The sequence below is a fragment of the Podarcis bocagei genome, assembly GCF_964188305.1.
Source record: "Podarcis bocagei genome assembly, chromosome: 8".
NCBI classification, from domain to species: Eukaryota; Metazoa; Chordata; class Lepidosauria; order Squamata; family Lacertidae; genus Podarcis; species Podarcis bocagei.
In genome coordinates, this window is record NC_138133.1 from 54,336,466 (window position 1) to 54,355,182 (window position 18,717).

An 18,717-nucleotide genomic window follows, 5' to 3' on the forward strand; every position below is an offset into this window, starting at 1 on the left:
TAGATCTTTTGTATTTGACACCATGAAGAATAATTGGATACCTTGAACTGTGAAACTTTTGCCTGCGTTAGTCACACCATAGGTAAACACAAGTCCATTCACTCCGTTGATGCAAGTTTTTACTATGTCATTCATTGTGCCTTCAAAAAATTCACTTTGAGAAGTCTCTGGTCCAAACACCTAAGTAGAGAATAGGAAAAAGTTTTACAGGGACAGTGAGGAGCAAACTGTACACATGAGGTGTGAGTGGGATCTCTGACTAACTGAAGTGTTAATAGCAGCATCTATAGGGGCCTACTTCAAGCTGGGACCATGGAGCTTAACGTTTTCTCACCACCAGTCCTTCCCTCTCCTACAGAGTTGCCATTTGCCTCATGAAGTCAAATGATACCTATATGGTTTTCCCCATGAGGCAAATAGCAACTTTGGGGAAAGGGTGATTAGAATGGGGAATGACTTTGAGGGGAAGGGTTAACCCCCAAACCCAAGTGTAATTATTCTGATCCAAATTAGAACTTTCAGCAGCTACTGACAATGTTTTAAAAAAACCCATAGAATATGTTATTTATAGATACATGTTACATCCAGTTTGGCACAGAAAAGCAGTTTAATTGCTTTGCTTATGACAAGTCATACCATGCCACAGCCAATTTGATCCTCAGAGCAACGCACCACTGAATCCTCTTAAAAGTATTATTGATATTTTATTAGAAGAATTTCATTTATTGAAAAATGGTGAGAAGGGGGAAAAAAGTGAAAATTCAAATTAAAGAAAAATACTCCATTACGTTTCCACAAATATACAAATGTGTATAGTCTTATTATCCTAACACAAATTTCTTTAACAACAACCTCATATATTCTGTATAAAGTTGTTACAAATATCATTATATTTATCCAAAGAAAGTCTGTGTCCATAGGCAGTCTGCTCATATGCTGCTAATATTGTCATGTTTGTCAAGCCACTGTTTAAGGGGAATCATATTTCTATTCTTCCAGTTCAACAGTATTGGTCTCTTAGCCGCCATTAGGGCATGTAGAATCCATTTTCACTGTCCCACTGTCACTTTCCATACAATTGGTATAAAGATCAAATGAATAATCACCTTTAAGAACTTTACTATACAGTACAGGAAAGCAGCATGCAATTAATGTAATGGTGCACTTTAAGACTGAAGTCCTGTGCATCTGTTTGGGAGTCAGCTATATTTTGCTCTGAGTTCTCACTACTTACAGAAACAGGAACAGCCTGCACAAGTGTTCTAATGCAGTCTGCTTTATGCACATTTATTTATTTATTTTCACCGAAATTGGCCCTGGAGGAGAACTCACCCGAGTAAAAGTGAACTGATGCGCCGATTGTCCAATTCCCTTTTCACTGTTCTTCATAGCAGTAGAGTATTTAGGTGCGTGAAGAGTCACTGTTTCTTGATTTTCAATAATCAAACAGTCCTTAAGAGCACACAAGTTATTTTAACCAGTTTCCTAAAACATTCTTTGCCTACTAAATTGCATGCTACAAACCGGTTTTACACTTACTGACGTGGTTTCGTTCGTGACCTTTTGGTGCATGCGATTCTGCTGCTGTGTAAACACTGTACCTTTCAAGTGTATTCAAAGCAGGTGACTTCTCCCAAAGAATCCTGGGACCTGGGACCTGTAGCTCACCGCTTACAGAGCTACAATTCTCAGCACCAGGACCAGCCCAAGAAAAAATTGGCACCAAAATGGTGTCCCCCTCCTCACCAGATTAGAAGGGGCGAGGGAAAATCTACATCAAGAACAAGGGGATCTGTTACCCCATGCAGCCTGAAGCTGCCACTACAACTTGCCTCCTGGGTGGGCCGGCGCTGCTCAGCACCCTTAAACTATAGTTCCCAGGATTATTTAGGGACAGTCATGTGCTTTAAATGTGTGGTATGCATGCAGCCTCAGTGTGCAAGCTGCACTTTGACGTAGTGTAGTTAAATGCAAAGTTTCAAACATTACTGTTTGGTCAGGGGTATGGTGTTCCCTAGATCAGTGTTTCCCAACGTTTTTTGGGCAAAGGCACACTTGTTTCATGAAAAAAAATCTCGAGGCACACCACCATTACAGCCCCGTGACGTCAGCGCGCAGCGTCACGCCAGGAGGGACATGAATTGCTAGCAAATTACATAATCACCTCCTTGAGGGCTGGCTCATCTTCTCCGAAGGCAGAACCCCATTAATTAACAGCACAGACTCTCACCATAGCCAAGACGAGGGGGGAAAACCTCAGTCATGCACAGTCATGCACATGTGGGGGCTAAATGAGGACGAAGAGCGGGCAGAGAGCAGGGTTCAAATCACCCCACCTGGCCAGGACAATCCCTGGGTGCTCCCTTGGGCCACTCGCCTGACCCACCTCGCAGGGCTGTTGTTGCGAGGATAACACGGGGAGAACCACGCGCGCCCCCGGGAGCTCCTTGGAGGAGAAAGCGGGCGATGAATGCAATGCACGAAATATATGAGAGGCGACCAGGTTTTGCAGGTGAGGGGCCCCCGCCAGCCTCCACTTCCAACACCCGGCGCAACGACGCCAAAGTTTCCCCCCGGGCTCGGCTCGGGGAGCAGCGCTGCTCCCCCCCGGCTCCCCTTCGCCCTCCCGGCTCTCTCTGCCGCCCACTGGGGACCCCCCTCACCTGCCAAGTCCGGAGCACCGGTGGAAGTTGCATGCATGCATGCAGGGCGCCGCGTTGCCATTGCATTGCACTGCACTCCATGCAACGCCTGCACGCATGCATTGCCTTGCACGCCCGCCAAGGGGTCTCCCCGCGGTCCGATGCGTCCCCTCCGGCGCGGATGCAGCATTGCAAAAATAAAAAACCCCCGACGCAGCCCTACCTGGGGGGCAGCCCCCGCCTCCGCCGCTCCGCCTCCGCGGGGATCCCCAGGCTCCATCCTGCCGCCCGATCTCCACGGGGGCGCAGGCAGGCTGCGCGGGGTCTGCGCGGAAGAGCCCCTGCCCGCCCGGCTGCCGCCGCTGCGCTCATTCCATGGCCGGGCGAAGAGAGCTTCAAACAAAACGCCCGGCCCGCCAGGCCACGCTGGGAAACGTAGTTCGCGCACCCCGCGCGGGCGCGGAGCCCAAGGGCGAGGGGACTACGGATCCCGGCAGCCCCCACGCCGGGGACGGAGGAGAAGAGGCCGGGTGCAGGGATGGAGGGATGGGTGGGCGAGCGAGTGAGTGAGTGGCAGCCGCCAAGCCTTGGCCAAGAGCCAGGAAGGGCCTCCCCGGAGGAGGAGGAGGAGGAGGAGGGAGGCGCAGAGCGGGAGGGAGGGAGGGAACCCCAGGGGTCATCTAGTGACGGCGCCCCAATCGAAAATTTGACTTTTAAAAAAAATAATCTTTCGAATTTTTTAATTTTTCCCACGGCACACCAGGCAACATCTCGCGGCACACTAGTGTGCCACAGAACAGTGGTTGGGAAACACTGCCCTAGATGGTATTGGGCTATAGCTCCTATCATCACTGACTATGCTGGTTGGGGCTGATGGGAGTGGGACTCCCAACAAAATCAGAAGGTTACCGCATTGCCTACCCATGCTCTGGTGCAAGAGAGCCAGTTTTCTAACAATCTCATTGGAGCATTTCAGTGGTACAGTTATCTAAGCTTCATCATCTAAAAACCTAGACTGCTACATATGTCATGCTTATCCAGCTGTTTTAGTGTCCAAATCTTGTGAAGGGTGACTCACAGCAAGTATAAGCAAACTAACTATATGCATACTAAGGCAATGTAACCTCATTGTAATGATGGAGTTTGGAGAAGGGTAAGTAAGGACCACCAAACAGCATATTACAGACAAAAAATAGGTAAAAGATTTCTATTTCCCAAACTGCTTTTGAATGCAATTCCCCACAAAAGATTTTAAAAAATGATGCCATGTTTCACAACTAACCTGGTTTTCATTGTTTTCAAGCTCTGCCTTAGAAAAGGGCCGCACTCTCAAGTATACTTTCAGTGGCTGATACAGCACCTTAAAAAAAAGAATAATAAATTAAGGCTGAAATTGTGAAAATATTGAAAATAGTTCTTCAATATCCTGTCCTTTGTCTTCATGCTTTGCCGAAGCTTTGACTTCTGCTCAAAAAGATTACTTCTCCACCTTAAAACTTTCCTTCTCTTTAACACTCAGATAGTCTCCACCCCTCCCACACCTGAGAATACAATTATAGAACTGCATTTTTAACCAAGAGTGGCACAGTGAGGGTATTATATGTCCTGCAAATCCTATTTGAACTCAGTGAAAACGCCAATAAAATGCACATATCCAACACCCGATTGCTTCCCCTACTTAGTTCACTGCAAAGTTAAAACTGAGTGGAAGTTTTATATTTCAAAAGCTGTAAAGTTTTAATAGCTGCATCTTCATTTTATAAATTTCTAGCATTTAATATAGTACATTTTAAATAAAACTACCCCCGTCAGCTTGTCCATGTTGGTATTGATAAATCAATGGCTATGCCGAAGTCTATTGCAGATTGGTTTTTAGTCTTTGAAATATATGTCTAAAGGAACAGAGTTTTCATTCTAAGCATTTGCTATGCACAACCAATAGAAAACTACACAAATGCTTATGAAATTAATAGCAAGCAGCCCACCTCCTCTTCCTGCTCATCTCTGGTGTTGGATACTTCTGACGAGTCCATAGACATCAATTCTGCCATACTCTCAGCAGTGGATGTTATTCTTTGTCTTTCCTGACAATTCATTCTTTTGCTGTATAAGATGGGGAAAAGAAATAGCAGGTCTGTACACTATCCAACTTTTAAACAAGACACAAGTGTATATATACGTATTTTATGGACAATAGATCACTTCCTGGTGAAGTTAACGGGTTGTATCTACAGCAACTAAGTTCTACTTTGGCTGCACTGAAATCAGCATGAGAAGTTAGGTGTAACTAAGGGATGTCCCTTGGTGCTGGAGGAGACTCTTGATAGTCCCATGGACTGCAAGAAGATCAAACCTCTCCATTCTTAAGGAAATCAGCCCTGAGTGCTCACTGGAAGGACAGATCCTGAAGCTGAGACTCCAATACTTTGGCCACCTCATGAGAAGAGAATACTCCCTGGAAAAGACCCTGATGTTGGGAAAGATGGAGGGCACAAGGAGAAGGGGACGACAGAAGACGAGATGGTTGGATAGTGTTCTCGAAGCTACCAGCATGAGTTTGACCAAACTGCGGGAGGCAGTGGAAGACAGGAGTGCCTGGCATGCTCTGGTCCATGGGGTCACGAAGAGTCAGACACGACTAAACAACAAAAAGGGATGTCCCATTGATATAAATAACTAATTCACTCTGGATCCAACCCAATGTTACAATTCTCAATGTTTGCTATCTGAAGGAAATCCACCCACATGGATTTTAACCAAAAAGTAATAGTAGGTGACAAGGAATTTAGTTATCAGAGCCTTTCCAAACAAGAAAAAACCACAGCCAGCACAAGGCACTAAAGGAAGATCACTACAGTAGTACCTCAGGTTAAGAACTTAATTCATTCTGGAGGTCCATTCTTAACCTGAAACTGTGCTTAACCTGAGGTACCACTTTAGCTAATGGGGCCTCCCGCTGCTGCCGCATGATTTCTGTTCTCATCCTGAGGTAAAGTTCTTAACCCGAGGTACTATTTCTGGGTTAGCGGAGTCTGTAATCTGAAGCATCTGTAACCCAAGGTACCACTGTATTAGCAATGACTGCTCCTTCCCCACTCATTTGTCAAGGTTTAAAAAATGAGTACAGGTATATGGCAGATCTGGAATTCAAGTCCAGTTTCCTGGTTCCACCTTCCGAACTCAACATTTGCTATCATTCAAGAAATTAAGGGTTTTCTTGTTGGTTTTGGTTTTGCTCACCAGAACACGAACAGGCTATAAGTGGCCATGTTCACAAAGCACATCGGCAGCAACCAAGTCTCAATAGGCTCACTATTAAGCCAGGCAGCACTGGAACATAGGGAAGGGCCTTTTAGTGGGTCAGATCATTGGTCTACCTAGCTCAGCATTGTCTACACACTGACTGACATCAGCTCTCCAATCGGTCTCAAAACAGATGCTCCGATCCTGAGCTACAGTCTTCCCCCAGCCTCTGATGCTGAGCAAGAATCTCTTAATTTTACAGATCCAGAATGACTCAAGACATATCATCGAAGCCTACAAAATGAGTACATGACGTCAGAAAATGAATCTGGACCCACCATCAATGTCTATGCAGCACGTAGAAGAGTAGTTCAGTGCATGCACAGAGTTCATGGCACCTGTACTAACAAACCTATTCTTTTCTCAAGCAGGAAGATAAAGGCATGGTAAACAGCACACCTGAGCTGGCAAAAAACTGTATTTCAATTGCCTCCCATAAAAAACACAAATTCCCAGAATGTGAGATAAAAAGAATTAGCTTTTGGTTCTGAAAACTTACATAATTACTAACTAAACTTGCATATGCACAACACTTTACACCTATCAATACATTACTTCAAAAAGAAAATGTCTTTGTTCCATTATTGCCTCCTCTTTTCACTCATATACCTAGTTTTACTTGCAGCTTGATCCTGAAAGGAGAGCTTAGGCCTATTGATTCCAATGTTCTTAGGTTTATCTAACATTGAATAGGGTCAAGCTAAATTGCTGCAATCTTCTGCACACTTACTTGGGAGAAAGCTCCATTGAACAAAACAAACTTACCGTATTTTTTGCTCTATAAGACTCACTTTTTCCCTCCTAAAAAGTAAGGGGAAATGTGTGTGCGTCTTATGGAGCGAATGCAGGCTGCGCAGCTATCACAGAAGCCAGAACAGCAAGAGGGACTGCTGCTTTCACTGCGCAGCGATCCCTCTTGCTGTTCTGGCTTCTGAGATTCAGAATATTTTTTTTCTTGTTTTCCTCCTCCAAAAACTAGGTGCGTCTTGTGGTCTGGTGCGTCTTATAGAGCGAAAAATACGGTACTTCTAAAAGAAGAGCATGCATGGAATTAGGCTGTTAGACCCTTCCTATACCTGCATTCAGACTTTTCCTTATTCTTAGTCTTTATACACATACTTGTTTTTCTTTACCAAATAACTTTTTTTCTATCATGAACTTTACATTTTCATCATACATACCTGTTTTAATACTCCTACAAACACCGCTAGCTTCCTATGTCTTTGCTAACACAGACAAATTGTGCTTTCTACTACTGCTTCAGTCAGACCTACTATGCCCTTCCCCCAAGTTTTATAGAGAGGATGTTGACCAATGAGGAACAGACAAACAAACTGCTACACAGGCCCCTCAATTAACTCATATTTCCATTTTCCAAATGACTCAAGAGCAACAGGTGGACACACCAGAGATCTGTAGCACACCTGAGAGCAGAGAATTTTTTGGGTTTGGGTTTTAAATGGAACAAAACTGCATTGGAGGCAGGCAGAGTGACTCACCTCTCCATTGAAAACAATAACAAACACGGGGTTGTAATCCTGTGGATACTCACTTGGTTGGGAGTAAAGCCCCATTGAACTCAGAGGCACTTGCTTCTGAATAAACACTAATAGGATTGGGCTGCACAGCTGCTATATCATTCACTCTTAACTGGAAGCAACTCCCATTGAGTAAAGCAGTACTTACTTCTGAGAATCCAAATGTGAGCATGGTAATAACAGGAACACATGGAATGGGACAAGTCCACAACCCTGAGAAGTCCTATGCCTAGGAAGGAGCAAAAATGAGTCTGTGTTGGCTTGAAACCAAACAGCTGCATAAGATAAGCCATTAAGGCAGGGATGGGGAACCTGTGGTTCTTTAGATGTTACTGAACTACAACTCCCATCACCCCAGAGACTACAGCCATATTGGCTGGGGTTGATGGGAATTGGAGTCCAAGAGCATTTGGTGGGTCACAAGTTCTACATCCCTGCCTTAAGTCTTGCCACACACAGAGAGAAGCTCTCAGATTTGAGCAAACAGGATTTCATAAAGCAGGAGGGTTGGAGAAACACTAGATAGAATAAAATAAAGATGTGCTCTGGCCCGCAGAGCAGGGGTAAAGGTAAAGGTAAAGGGACCCCTGGCCATTAGGTCCAGTCGTGACTGACTCTGGGGTTGCAGCGCTCATCTCGCTTTATTGGCTGAGGGAGCCGGCGTACAGCTTCCGGGTCATGTGGCCAGCATGACTAAGCTGCTTCTGGCGAACCAGAGCAGCGCACAAAAATGCCATTTACCTTCCCGCCAGAGCAGTACCTATTTATCTACTTGCACTTTGACGTGCTTTCGAACTGCTAGGTTGGCAGGAGCTGAGACCGAGCAACGGGAGCTCACCCCATTGCGGGGATTCGAACCGCTGACCTTCTGATCGGCAAGTCCTAGGCTCTGTGGTTTAACCCACAGCGCCACCCGCATCCCACCAGAGAAGGGGTAGCCTCCATATTTTCCCATCAGCCCCAGCCAGCATGGCCAATGGTCAGGGATGATGGGAGTTGTACTCTAGCAGTATCTGGAGAGCACCAGCTACTTCTGTCATAGAGGAACCAACGAACAAGCTCTGCTGTCTGCTGCTCACCTCTGTTCAGATGAACAGTGTTGGGAGGGCAGACTGTATAATAATATAAAAAGAAATGTGGTGTACAGATCCAGGATGATGGAGGCTGGCTTGAAGGGTGAGGCAGCAGCAAATAAAGCAGCTTTGCCACTCCTCCTGCCCTCACCAGATCTAAGGAATCGAGCTCAGCATTTCCACTTATGCCCACTTTACTGACTTTCCAAAGGCATTTCAGAACACCTCTAGCTGTCTGTGAAAACCTATGCCAGCCTCTCCCTGATTCACTCAGGACTTGGCGTGACACACACATGTGAAGCATGAAGACTCCAGTGTAGTCTGTGGCAGGCAGCATGCTTGCTCTCAACAACCTTTCTCAGTTTGTTTTGTAACTTGAGAAAATATTTAATAAAAACTAATAAAAAATAAAAACAACCTTTCTCAAATCTCCGTTGGCAGATGGTGGGGTTCAGGACAGGGGAATCATAGTGAGTCATTGAAGAATGGAACTGTATTTATTATTTAATTTTTTAAAAAATTATATACCACTTGACTGGGGGGGGGGGGCTCAAAGCAGTTTACATGCTACCCTGCACCCTCTAAGCTAGCCAGTGGTCACCATCATGTCAGTCATGAATTAAGGTTCAGCTGTATGTGGAACGGAGGAGACACCTTTTTGACCTTTGACTCAGGAAGGAAAATGTCCTGGGCGGTCCATACCAGACTACAGCTCAAGAATGCAGTGGTGAAATTCTGTTTCTTCTCCAGAGAGTAAGCTTGATAATGGTTGTATTCAGTTTTCTGGCACCTGTGTTTGAGCCAGGAGTTGGCAACCTCATTAGGCCTATTGGATTTTTGATCAAGTGATGGGGCTGCCACCCACTCTGGTCTAGATGTTATTGGACTCCAGTTCCCATCAGCTGTGTCTGCTAGAATCTTATTACTACTATATTTACAAAATATCTCAAGATCAGGTACAGTCAATGTGCCCTTCAGATGCTATAGGTCTGCCATCAACTAAGCCCCAACTAGCATTTCCAATAGTAAGCAATAAGGGTAGTTGCAGTCCAGCAACATCTGGAAGGCCACAGATTTTTTGCCCATTTAAAGTTATGCAGGGCACTCCCATATGCCAAGCAGATTATATCCACACAGGAACCTCAACAACCTTGAACAGGCATTAGAAGCTCACATCCCCATTTACTACTGGGAAACTTTTGTCCTGGCCGTCAATATTGCCTCTCAGGGCTTCAATCTGTACCCCACCCAACCACTCTTTGAATAGAAAGTACGGTAATAGTGAAACAGGTCTTTGTACTTCAAATACTTACTGGGAATCAGAATAGAATCATAGAATTGAAAGGGAACCTGAGGATTATCTAGTCCAACACCTGCAATGCAGGAATATGCAGCTTTCCCTTACGGGGGTTTGGCGTTACCACCATGCTCTTAACCAACTGAGCTATCCAGCTGCCTAGATATAGAACTATGAGTTACAGTGGTGCCTCGCAATACGAAAAGAATCCGTTCCGCGAGTCTCTTCGTCTTGCGAAGCAAGCCCATAGGAAATTCGTATTGCAAAGCACCTCCAAAACGGAAAACCCTTTCGTCTAGCGGGTTTTCCATCTTGCAAGGCATTCGTCTTGCGGGGCACCACTGTACAGTTTTTATCAGTTTGACTTGCAGAGGGCAGGTGATGCAGATAATCTTGACATTACTATTTCCCTATCAACCATGAACTATAGGGATTTCAAAGTTCATCTTGGTTCAAAGCTGCATCCCTTTGTTGGAAACCAATGAATGTGTATCTACAGAAAGCATAATCCATGCTGAAAAGCCCTATTTCAATGTTTTAAAATTGAGGAACCAGACGCCTGCAGAGATGCAACAGATCAGAAAGCAGACGCCTGAGGAATGGCACGGCAGAGAGAACTCAATTGTGCAATGCTGCGAACTCTTTAGGATTCAGCTCTCACCATTAGCTGTAGACTAACTTCCAACAAGCTTTCCTGGAAAAAACAATTCCCCATCCATAATACTTAACCCATCTACATGCATCAATTCTTGACCTGTCCAGGAGCTGCAGGACCATTCATCAGAGTGCTTAATGTATACACACAGATGCCCAAGTTTTAAAAGAACCACAAAGGATGCTTTCAGTAGCTTCCACCAGGAAACTATCTTGATAACTTTTTTCAGAAGTGCTTAATGCTACATTTTGTGTGTTTCCAATGGTGCATAACTTCTTACAAATAAGCAAGAGTAAAATATATATTCCAATGTGGAGGGAAACCCTAAAGGATCACCTTTAAATAAATAAGTTATACTTCGGGATAGCAAAATAGCCTTTTGAACTTTTATCCACAAACTAGGTGCATGTTTTGCATCTTAAGTGCAGGCTAACCAAGGTATGTATGAGGCGCGGGTGGCGCTGTGGGTAAAAGCCTCAGCGCCTAGGGCTTGCCGATCGAAAGGTCGGCGGTTCGAATCCCCGCGGCGGGGTGCGCTCCCGCTGCTCAGTCCCAGCGCCTGCCAACCTAGCAGTTCGAAAGCACCCCCGGGTGCAAGTAAATAGGGACCGCTTACCAGCGGGAAGGTAAACGGCGTTCCGTGTGCTACGCTGGCTCGCCAGATGCAGCTTTGTCACGCTGGCCACGTGACCCGGAAGTGTCTCCGGACAGCGCTGGCCCCCGGCCTATAGATGTGAGATGGGCGCACAAACCCCAGAGTCTGTCAAGACTGGCCCGTTCGGGCAGGGGTACCTTTACCTTTACCCAAGGTATGTATTCAGTGTGGATTACTGGAGGTTAAAAATCACCCTAATTGTAGCTAGCTGACTTACCTGGATTTGAGTCTTTCATTGCTTCCATCTGAAGTGTTCTTGTATAAAATAAAAAAACTTCTTTAGAACTTCTCTTGTTGGATAAAAAATACAAATGCTACTTCTAAACTGAATGCACACCCTTGCATTGGTGTTTCACCTTATACTTACAAATACACACAAAAATACTGTGCTTTTACAATTGCAGCTGTTCTCCAGCAGAGGGCATTAGCAAATGCCTTCTCCCTCATTCTCAATCAAACGTTAAGTTAAATGTAGCCCTCTAATTTTCAGCCTCCTACATAGCCATGATTTATTATAACTCCTTACAAGCTGTGGTCCAGACCTAAAATTCCATTTAGCATTCTTGTATATTTTGAATAAAAAGACTTCAGTGACTTTTTACGCCCAATGTGCTATGTCAAACTGTGGACACTGTGTATTGAAGGATGTTTAATTTCATGTTAATGTTACTGATTTCCACTTCCTTGTCACATGTAATGAAATCCAATAAACAAACACTAGATTTGGGAAAGATGGAGGGCACAAGGAGAAGGGGACGGCAGAGGACGAGATGGTTGGACAGTGTTCTCGAAGGTACCAACCTGAGTTTGACCAAACTGCAGGAGGAAGTGGAAAACAGGAGTGCCTGGCGTGCTCTGGTCCATGGGGTCACGAAGAGTCGGACACGACAAAACAACAGCAGATTTGGCTCCTGGAGGCAAGAATGCAACTCCCAAACTAGCCAGATATACCAACAAACTTCTTGTGATACAAGACTTTGGTTCAAGTGCTACATAGTTAACGCTGACTATATACATGATCAACAGGAGGAACCTAGCACATAATTACATACTAAAAACAAGAACAAACCAATAACCCCCTCCCTTAACCCCACCTAGTCTACTCACACTGGTATGCTTCATTTGTTGAATGAGTTCTAAAAATCAGTTTAAACGGAGATCTCTTACCTACCTGATAATTACATACTTTGTAGGCTTTTTAATTGTGGACAAGTAGAGGCTTTTGATACTAATCATAATTAAAGCAGGAACACTGCCACAAAGCACACAACAAAAAGTAAAAGTTGATATTAACTTTTATTGAAGCAGATGACAATCATTTAGGCATCAGCAATGGTAACCTCAACTTCTACTCCAGGCTCAATACTGATAGAAGTTATCTGCTTGACAATCTCTGAAGGACTGTGCAAGTCAATGAGACGCTTGTGAATGCGCATCTGGAAACGATCCCAGGTCTTGGAACCTTCACCACATGGTGTTTTCCTTGTGGTGATTCGCAGAGTCTAAAATGTGAGTAAAATGTTTATTTTATATATTTAGCAAGATTAATTTAAAAAATGAGGTATTTACATAAAATATTCATTCAAAATAGAGATAAACAGACATTAAAACATTAGGTGTAATAAAATTATCAAAATATACATAAAACCAAGTTATAAAAACAAATATACATATTAAAGGCCTGCCTTTGAGAAAAATGGGGTGGGGTTGCAAGAATAAAAAACAATACAACCAAGTACCTTCCATAATATCAATAGACAAGGCATTTCAGAGATTAGTTGCTGTCACACCAAAATATTCCTTGAACTCAAGGAATGAACATGATGTGACACTTGCTTAATGCTATGTTAGATGTCTATAGAGCTTTGCAGAAACTTGCATCCCTGGGGAAATCAAGGAGATAATAGAGCAGTTGATCGACATTACCTCAGCAAATAGCCTCATTATGAAGGACTGAAGAGTTTACAAGCATCATATTGCTATGTTGACTTACCAGTAACTACAGACTCATTTATACCACACTACCGTAGCATCTTTAAAGACAGGTACCAGAGGTGCTTACCAGATAGTTCCCAGTTCAGGTACTATGTTGCAGCCTGTTTGGTGCGTTTTAAACCTTTACAGCATTTGGGGGGTGGGTGCGCGCAAGGAGTTGTATGTACCTTTTAATGTTTATACACCTCTAACTTATTTTAAAAAACATCTATTCAGTACTATACCACACATTACTATACTAGTTCTATCTCCTTCTCCATCCCTAACCAATGTATTCACTACAAAGCAAGTAAAATATGATTCAATGATAGGCCTTATTAAGAGGATCTTCCATCTGTAAAAGCTATGAAGCAAAGGAAGAAGTGATGTCAAGAAAGAATTTAAACTTAAAAACATTCAGGATAATAACGTGCATGCAATTACGTACCTTGGTGGGCATGCGGACAGGTCCTTTCACTTTTAGGTTCTTTTCCTTAGCACCTCTGATCAGATCTGCACAGACTATAAAAATGAAAAATGAGTTTTTAAAAAGTTGTGTGTTCATCAGTAAAAAAAAAAGCACTATAAAAAAGAATTACAAGTGTTGGCTCAGAATAGCGTATAAATTAATCAAAGTAGTTCAGTGCACTTTTGTCCTCATAGCCAACAAATGTAGATAAAAATTTCCTCCTGTGAAATTGCCAATGCAACAACTGACTAGAAGAGACGACAATTTAGGATAACTAATTTCATTGCTCTCTTTTCTATGTATCTTAAGGGGCAACATTCTCAAATTTCATAGACATGCCCACTGCAAACATTTTAACTTATGCAACATAAAAATTACCTCAATCAACATAGACTTTATCCCCACCCCTGCACTTAAAATATGGAAGCAAACCGGATGGTACAAACATGCAACTCTACCTCAATAACAAAGATAGCAAACTTCAACAGACCACAACTAATGAGTCTATAGAAGAGTCCTTAATCCCCCAATTTCAACTGAAATCGTCATTTAATCAAGTATGTCCTCACCATTTTTAAACATTAACAGCTCAATACGATGTCATAAGGCCCAATGAAATCAATGGGCTTAGAAGAACCAAACTGTACAGGATGAAACTGCCAAAACAGAAAATTGGGTGGGAAAGTGCACAGACTCCTGCCAGCCATTTAGAATTTAAATACAAATCTATGCTGTGACCACATTTGGAATACTGAAGACAGATTTGGTCGCTTCACCTTAGAAATGATATGGGAGAGTAGGAAAAGCTGCAGAAAAGGGCAACCAATATGATCAAGGAAAGGAGAAATTTCCCCAAAGAAAGGTTACAGCAACTATGGCTTTTTAGTTTACAAAAAAGGAGAGTATGAGGCGACATGACAGAAGTGTTTAAAATCATGCATGGCATAGAAAAGTTTTTCTTCATGCTCTGATAACACTAGAATCCACAGGCATTCAATGAAACTGAATGGTGGAAGATTCAGGACAGGCAGAAGAAAGTATTTCTTCATACAGCGCATAGTTAAAACTATGGAATTTGTTCCCACAGGAGGTGGTGATGGCCACCCATTTAGATGCCTCTGAAAGAGGATTAGACAAAGAAGATAAGGCTATCTATGGCTGAACTATGCCTCTGAATATGCACCCAGGTCCTGCCTATGGGTTTCCAATGTGAGACCAGGATGCTGAACCAGATGGGTCACTGGACTGGTCTATCAGGGTTAGATCCTATCAGCTATTTTGCTACTTACCTTTTTCAAGCGACTTCACATTGCGACTTGTCAAGGTGATTCTGATTCGATGAATTGCTACCTCCTGTTCTACAGGTGCTTTCCCAGTATCTTTAAATGCCTGAAAGAAATGGGTTGTAATGATAAGTTCTGGCATTCATTTGATGCTAGTTTTGCAACCTCAAAAACTAATTCAAATCAATCTTTAAAATCATAAATAAGATCTACCGCACATATTAGACTCTTTCCCTCCACCATTACTGTACCAAGCAGAAATGAAGCATTTAGCACTCTGCACATCATCAAACAGTAAACACACATGGGAAGGCAATTTCTGTATCACCTTTACAACAGCAACTCAAACTCAAGCATTAACTGATGTATCTTGGCCTTTCGTGAATAGGAATAAGTATATTTACACTTTCAGTGCCAAAGAACAAAATCCCCAGGATACTCAGTAAAGAGTAACTTTGTAGGCGTACAAGTATTTGTCATGAAAGGCGTCCCATAACAGACATCTCAATATAGGACTGCACAAAAAGCTTTTATTGACCACTTGGGCTCTTTTAAAAGACCCATGCAATACACCATGTGCCCCTTGCATTTTAAATTGGGATCTAGCAAACCTTATTCACTGACTACAAAACTGCAAGTTTGGTGACTGAGATGAACAGCTATTTATTTTCATAATGCATGTCCTGCTCTTTTAACAAAATGTTCCATGTAGTAAGAAACAAAAAAGTAAAACAGCAGCAAAAACATATATAACAAGAGCCCCAGTGGACAATGAAATCGAAAGTGTTCAAAGTTAAGAATCTTTGAAAACATCTCTCCACCCCGCGAGTTAACAGCGCAGAAAGAGGCCTTTTCTCTGTAGCACGTGGGCACAGCCGTCCTACTTGGTTATAAACCTCGGTATAACCAAGCAGCCGCAAATCGCTATTTTGCGCAGCCCGATCCTATCTATGCATAAGTGTTTACTCGTAAATGCGACTTTGTTCCGCGGGGTTTACTTCCCGAGAGATGCAGCTAAAACGGCATTAAAGCTTGACCTGGTAAAGATACCGAGGAACATCAAAATGGGATCTTACGCGTGCCTCTTAACAGCAGAAGCCCCATCTTTCTGGAGGCGCGGGAATGGTAACGTATCATCCCCGCCTATTACCATTATTTATCCAAGTTGTATACCGCCCTTTTTCGTAAGGTCGCAGGGCGGTGCACAACATAAAAACTACAAAACGGAAACAGAAAAATACGTAATAAAAACAAGAACGAACCAATAACCCCCTCCCCGAAAGAGGGCCCGCCTCTACCCACGGTGGGCTTTTAATGAGGCATAAAGGAAAGAAGAACCGAGGAGAGCCACGACCTCGGAGCAGCTCGTGAGAGCGCACGCGCGAGAAGGTGGGGTGGGGGCCTTAGGCGCAACCGTTAAATTCGAACGTCTCCCACATCCATGGCAACCCGTCGGCGCGAGGGCTCTTTCCCGCGCGACCCCTGAGGCCCAGTCTCCCTCACCATGGCCGCCGCGGAGCCTTCCTGACCGACTTATTCCTGGCCGAAGCGCGCGAGGCCCGGGGAACAGCGGTGAGTCAGGAAACAAACGCCTCGCCGAGACACGGACGCAAAGAGGGCGGGTGGCGAGGCGGCGCGGGCTTTATAGGCTCGCCGAGCCACACACGCCCCGCCCCTTTCTCCCCCCACTTCGCCCCGGAACCGATTCGGGTGGATGGATGGGGAGGAGAAGCGGCGAGGGCGAGGGCTGGGCCTGCGAAGCGAGGCAGGGGCGGAAGTTGTTCTTCAGGGCGGCGGGTCGGGGTAGGGAGGGAAGCCGCCATGGCTGTGCGATGGGCTTTAGGCTTATGCCGGTAGCCGGGTCCTTTTCCCCGAGGGAAAGCGTAGGATCTCCCTTCTGTCATTTCCCCCTTTATTCCGGCAAGAAGGAAAGGAAACTCTAAAACCTTCCTTCTGAAATGTGGAATTTCCGATTGATCCAGAATAAGACACTCCCGCCCCCCTCCATCGAAGGGTAAACATATACAGTAGTAGTGTACTCACAAGGCGTCTTCTGCCTTGGCTTTTGCTGCTCTGCAGTTTACCCAGGATGCCAAGCCTCGTCTGTCAAGTTAGAATTTGGCCCCGGAACCTCCCTCGCCCCCTTTTTAAACTATTTATCTATATCTCTAGCTCCAGGCTGCCTTCCATTTCAGCAGTGATTGACTCCGATCAGCCCCGCTCATAGAATCAATATACTGTAATTGTAGAGATGGAAGGCACCCGTGTTAACCATGTTGCTGGAGTTAGGGGGAAGGAAGCCCCACTGAAGCCGATGATGCTTAACGCCCAAACAAGCATGCGTAGAATTACTCCATTGAGCGCTGGTTTTACTCCCACAAATGCTCAGAGACCAAAGCTTTGTTTCAAAGATACTCAGGGTCAACCAATCTGTTTTAGAGTGATTGAACCCTCAGCATTCTTAGACTTGCAGTCTTAAGACTTCCACTTACTTAGATGTAATCTGCATTGAACTCAAGGGTATTTCTGAGCAACTATACACATTTGGGTGCAAAGCATGGGGAGGCAATCTGCAGTGGCAAAATGGTGCTGGGAGGGGGGAGAAATAGGATCACTCCCCACTTGCTGCAAACTGACTTCTATTTTCCAGACAAAGACAAATATGTATGGGATAGATATTGATGTATTCAACTTTTTGTCCTTAGGGAGACCTATTATGAAGTATTGGAAAGAATGAATCACTTTTCAGTCTTATAATTGACTGGTGCAACAGTATATGAATATTTACATTTTAAACAGGATGGTTCAAAGGCAGGACACAACCAAGAACACCAATGTTCTGAACATATGCAACTAGGGCAGAATAATTTATCTTTGCGGTATTCCTTGTGTTACAGATCTGCCAACTTTTAACTTTATTCTTCCTCACAATCAGACACATTTTGGAATTAGGTTATGCTTTCTTTGGAACAACTTCACCCTTATATGTATTAACCCCTTAGTCCTCACCCAAGTTCATTTATGGTGAGCCTGTTTTTAAGCAACAGGCTTAATGGAAAATTTTACATAATAATGAACTGAATTCCTTTAATAAGATACTATAAAATCCTAGTATGAACACATGTTCTAACAAGAAATAAAGCAAGAAAAAAATAAAAGTACCGGTAGTAGGCGACTATACAACTGTCTAATTATGTTGTTCTCCAATATGATTTCTCCAAAATGGTCAGATGACCATTTTACCACAATTTTATACCTGTTGGACAGCAAAAACCCTCTCTTCTGCTTTGTACAATGATATATCCAACCAACAGTGCAATCCTAACTCTTTTTACTCCCAGGTAAATGGGAATGAGATTGTTGGGGTGTGGGGAGGTGACAGCTCACCTTGGAACAATTTGGTCATTATTTTGAACAAAAGTCAGAATGCCTTCAGGAATACAAATGCAAAATAGGCATATCTTACATCGCAGCGATATAGGATTTAATTCCTTGCTTCCATTAGCAGGGCTTCAGTAATCATGTTACTACTCTTACCCATCTAGTAGGATAAAACAGCAATGGAACCATTTTTATCAGGTATTTGTTCTTATCTCTTATATAAAAGGTTTTGCCTTATTTTAAAAGACGAAGGTTGTAGATAAATTGAAATGGATAAGCCTATTTCATTTCCACACTCACATTTTTGTTAAGAAGGTTGGGTAAGTGGCTGCAGCTAATATGAATACAAAACAGATTTGATGGATGACAAAGGAGATTAAATATCATTGGTGGTAGTTTTGCAATAAGACATGTGGAGAATAGAGAGGAAGAAAAGATGCCATCCAT

General features: G+C 43.7%; 2 protein-coding genes and 1 long non-coding RNA gene across 8 annotated transcripts in view; 1 reads left to right on the plus strand and 2 right to left on the minus strand.

The window, feature by feature from the left end:
* The window catches only part of LOC308592762 (kinesin-like protein KIF20A), a 30,973-nt gene extending 22,559 nt beyond the window's left edge, over positions 1 to 8,414 (minus strand). For 3 of the 6 annotated variants that reach the window (XR_014010628.1, XM_081204511.1, XM_081204513.1), the window contains exons 1-4: positions 4,628 to 4,942; positions 3,925 to 4,002; positions 1,333 to 1,452; positions 42 to 180 (exon numbers count right to left, since the gene is read on the minus strand). Coding sequence is in view for 5 of the 6 variants with exons in the window: in XM_081204511.1 (XP_081060637.1) it covers positions 42 to 180; positions 1,333 to 1,452; positions 3,925 to 4,002; positions 4,628 to 4,738 (448 nt within the window). In the remaining variant the exon portion in view is untranslated. Of the gene's footprint in view, positions 1 to 41; positions 181 to 1,332; positions 1,453 to 3,924; positions 4,003 to 4,627; positions 4,943 to 5,882; positions 5,968 to 7,631 lie in introns of those variants that run through there. The other 3 variants (XM_081204509.1, XM_081204510.1, XM_081204512.1) reach the window with 3 other exon arrangements.
* Positions 8,415 to 10,653: 2,239 nt separating this feature from the next.
* On the plus strand, positions 10,654 to 12,569 carry LOC308593298. The gene is made up of 2 exons (XR_014010899.1): positions 10,654 to 10,946; positions 11,318 to 12,569. It is a non-coding gene; the product is annotated as an uncharacterized lncRNA (long non-coding RNA).
* On the minus strand, positions 12,441 to 16,552 carry RPS20 (ribosomal protein S20). Its single transcript, XM_081205508.1, has 4 exons — positions 16,393 to 16,552; positions 14,896 to 14,995; positions 13,586 to 13,659; positions 12,441 to 12,665 (listed from the first exon to the last, which is right to left on the minus strand). The coding sequence occupies exons 1-4, from the start codon at positions 16,393 to 16,395 to the stop codon at positions 12,483 to 12,485; spliced, it is 360 nt and encodes a 119-aa protein (XP_081061634.1). The 5' UTR covers positions 16,396 to 16,552; the 3' UTR covers positions 12,441 to 12,482.
* Positions 16,553 to 18,717: the final 2,165 nt, after the last annotated feature.

What these genes read in the sequence shown, in the direction of transcription:
- RPS20 (XM_081205508.1), bottom strand. An exon ending in TGTGAAGTCGCTTGAAAAAG is followed by an intron (nt 13,660 to 14,895) that starts GTAAGTAGCAAA and finishes TCATTTTTATAG; the next exon opens with TCTGTGCAGATCTGATCAGA. An exon ending in CTGTCCGCATGCCCACCAAG is followed by an intron (nt 12,666 to 13,585) that starts GTACGTAATTGC and finishes CTCACATTTTAG; the next exon opens with ACTCTGCGAATCACCACAAG.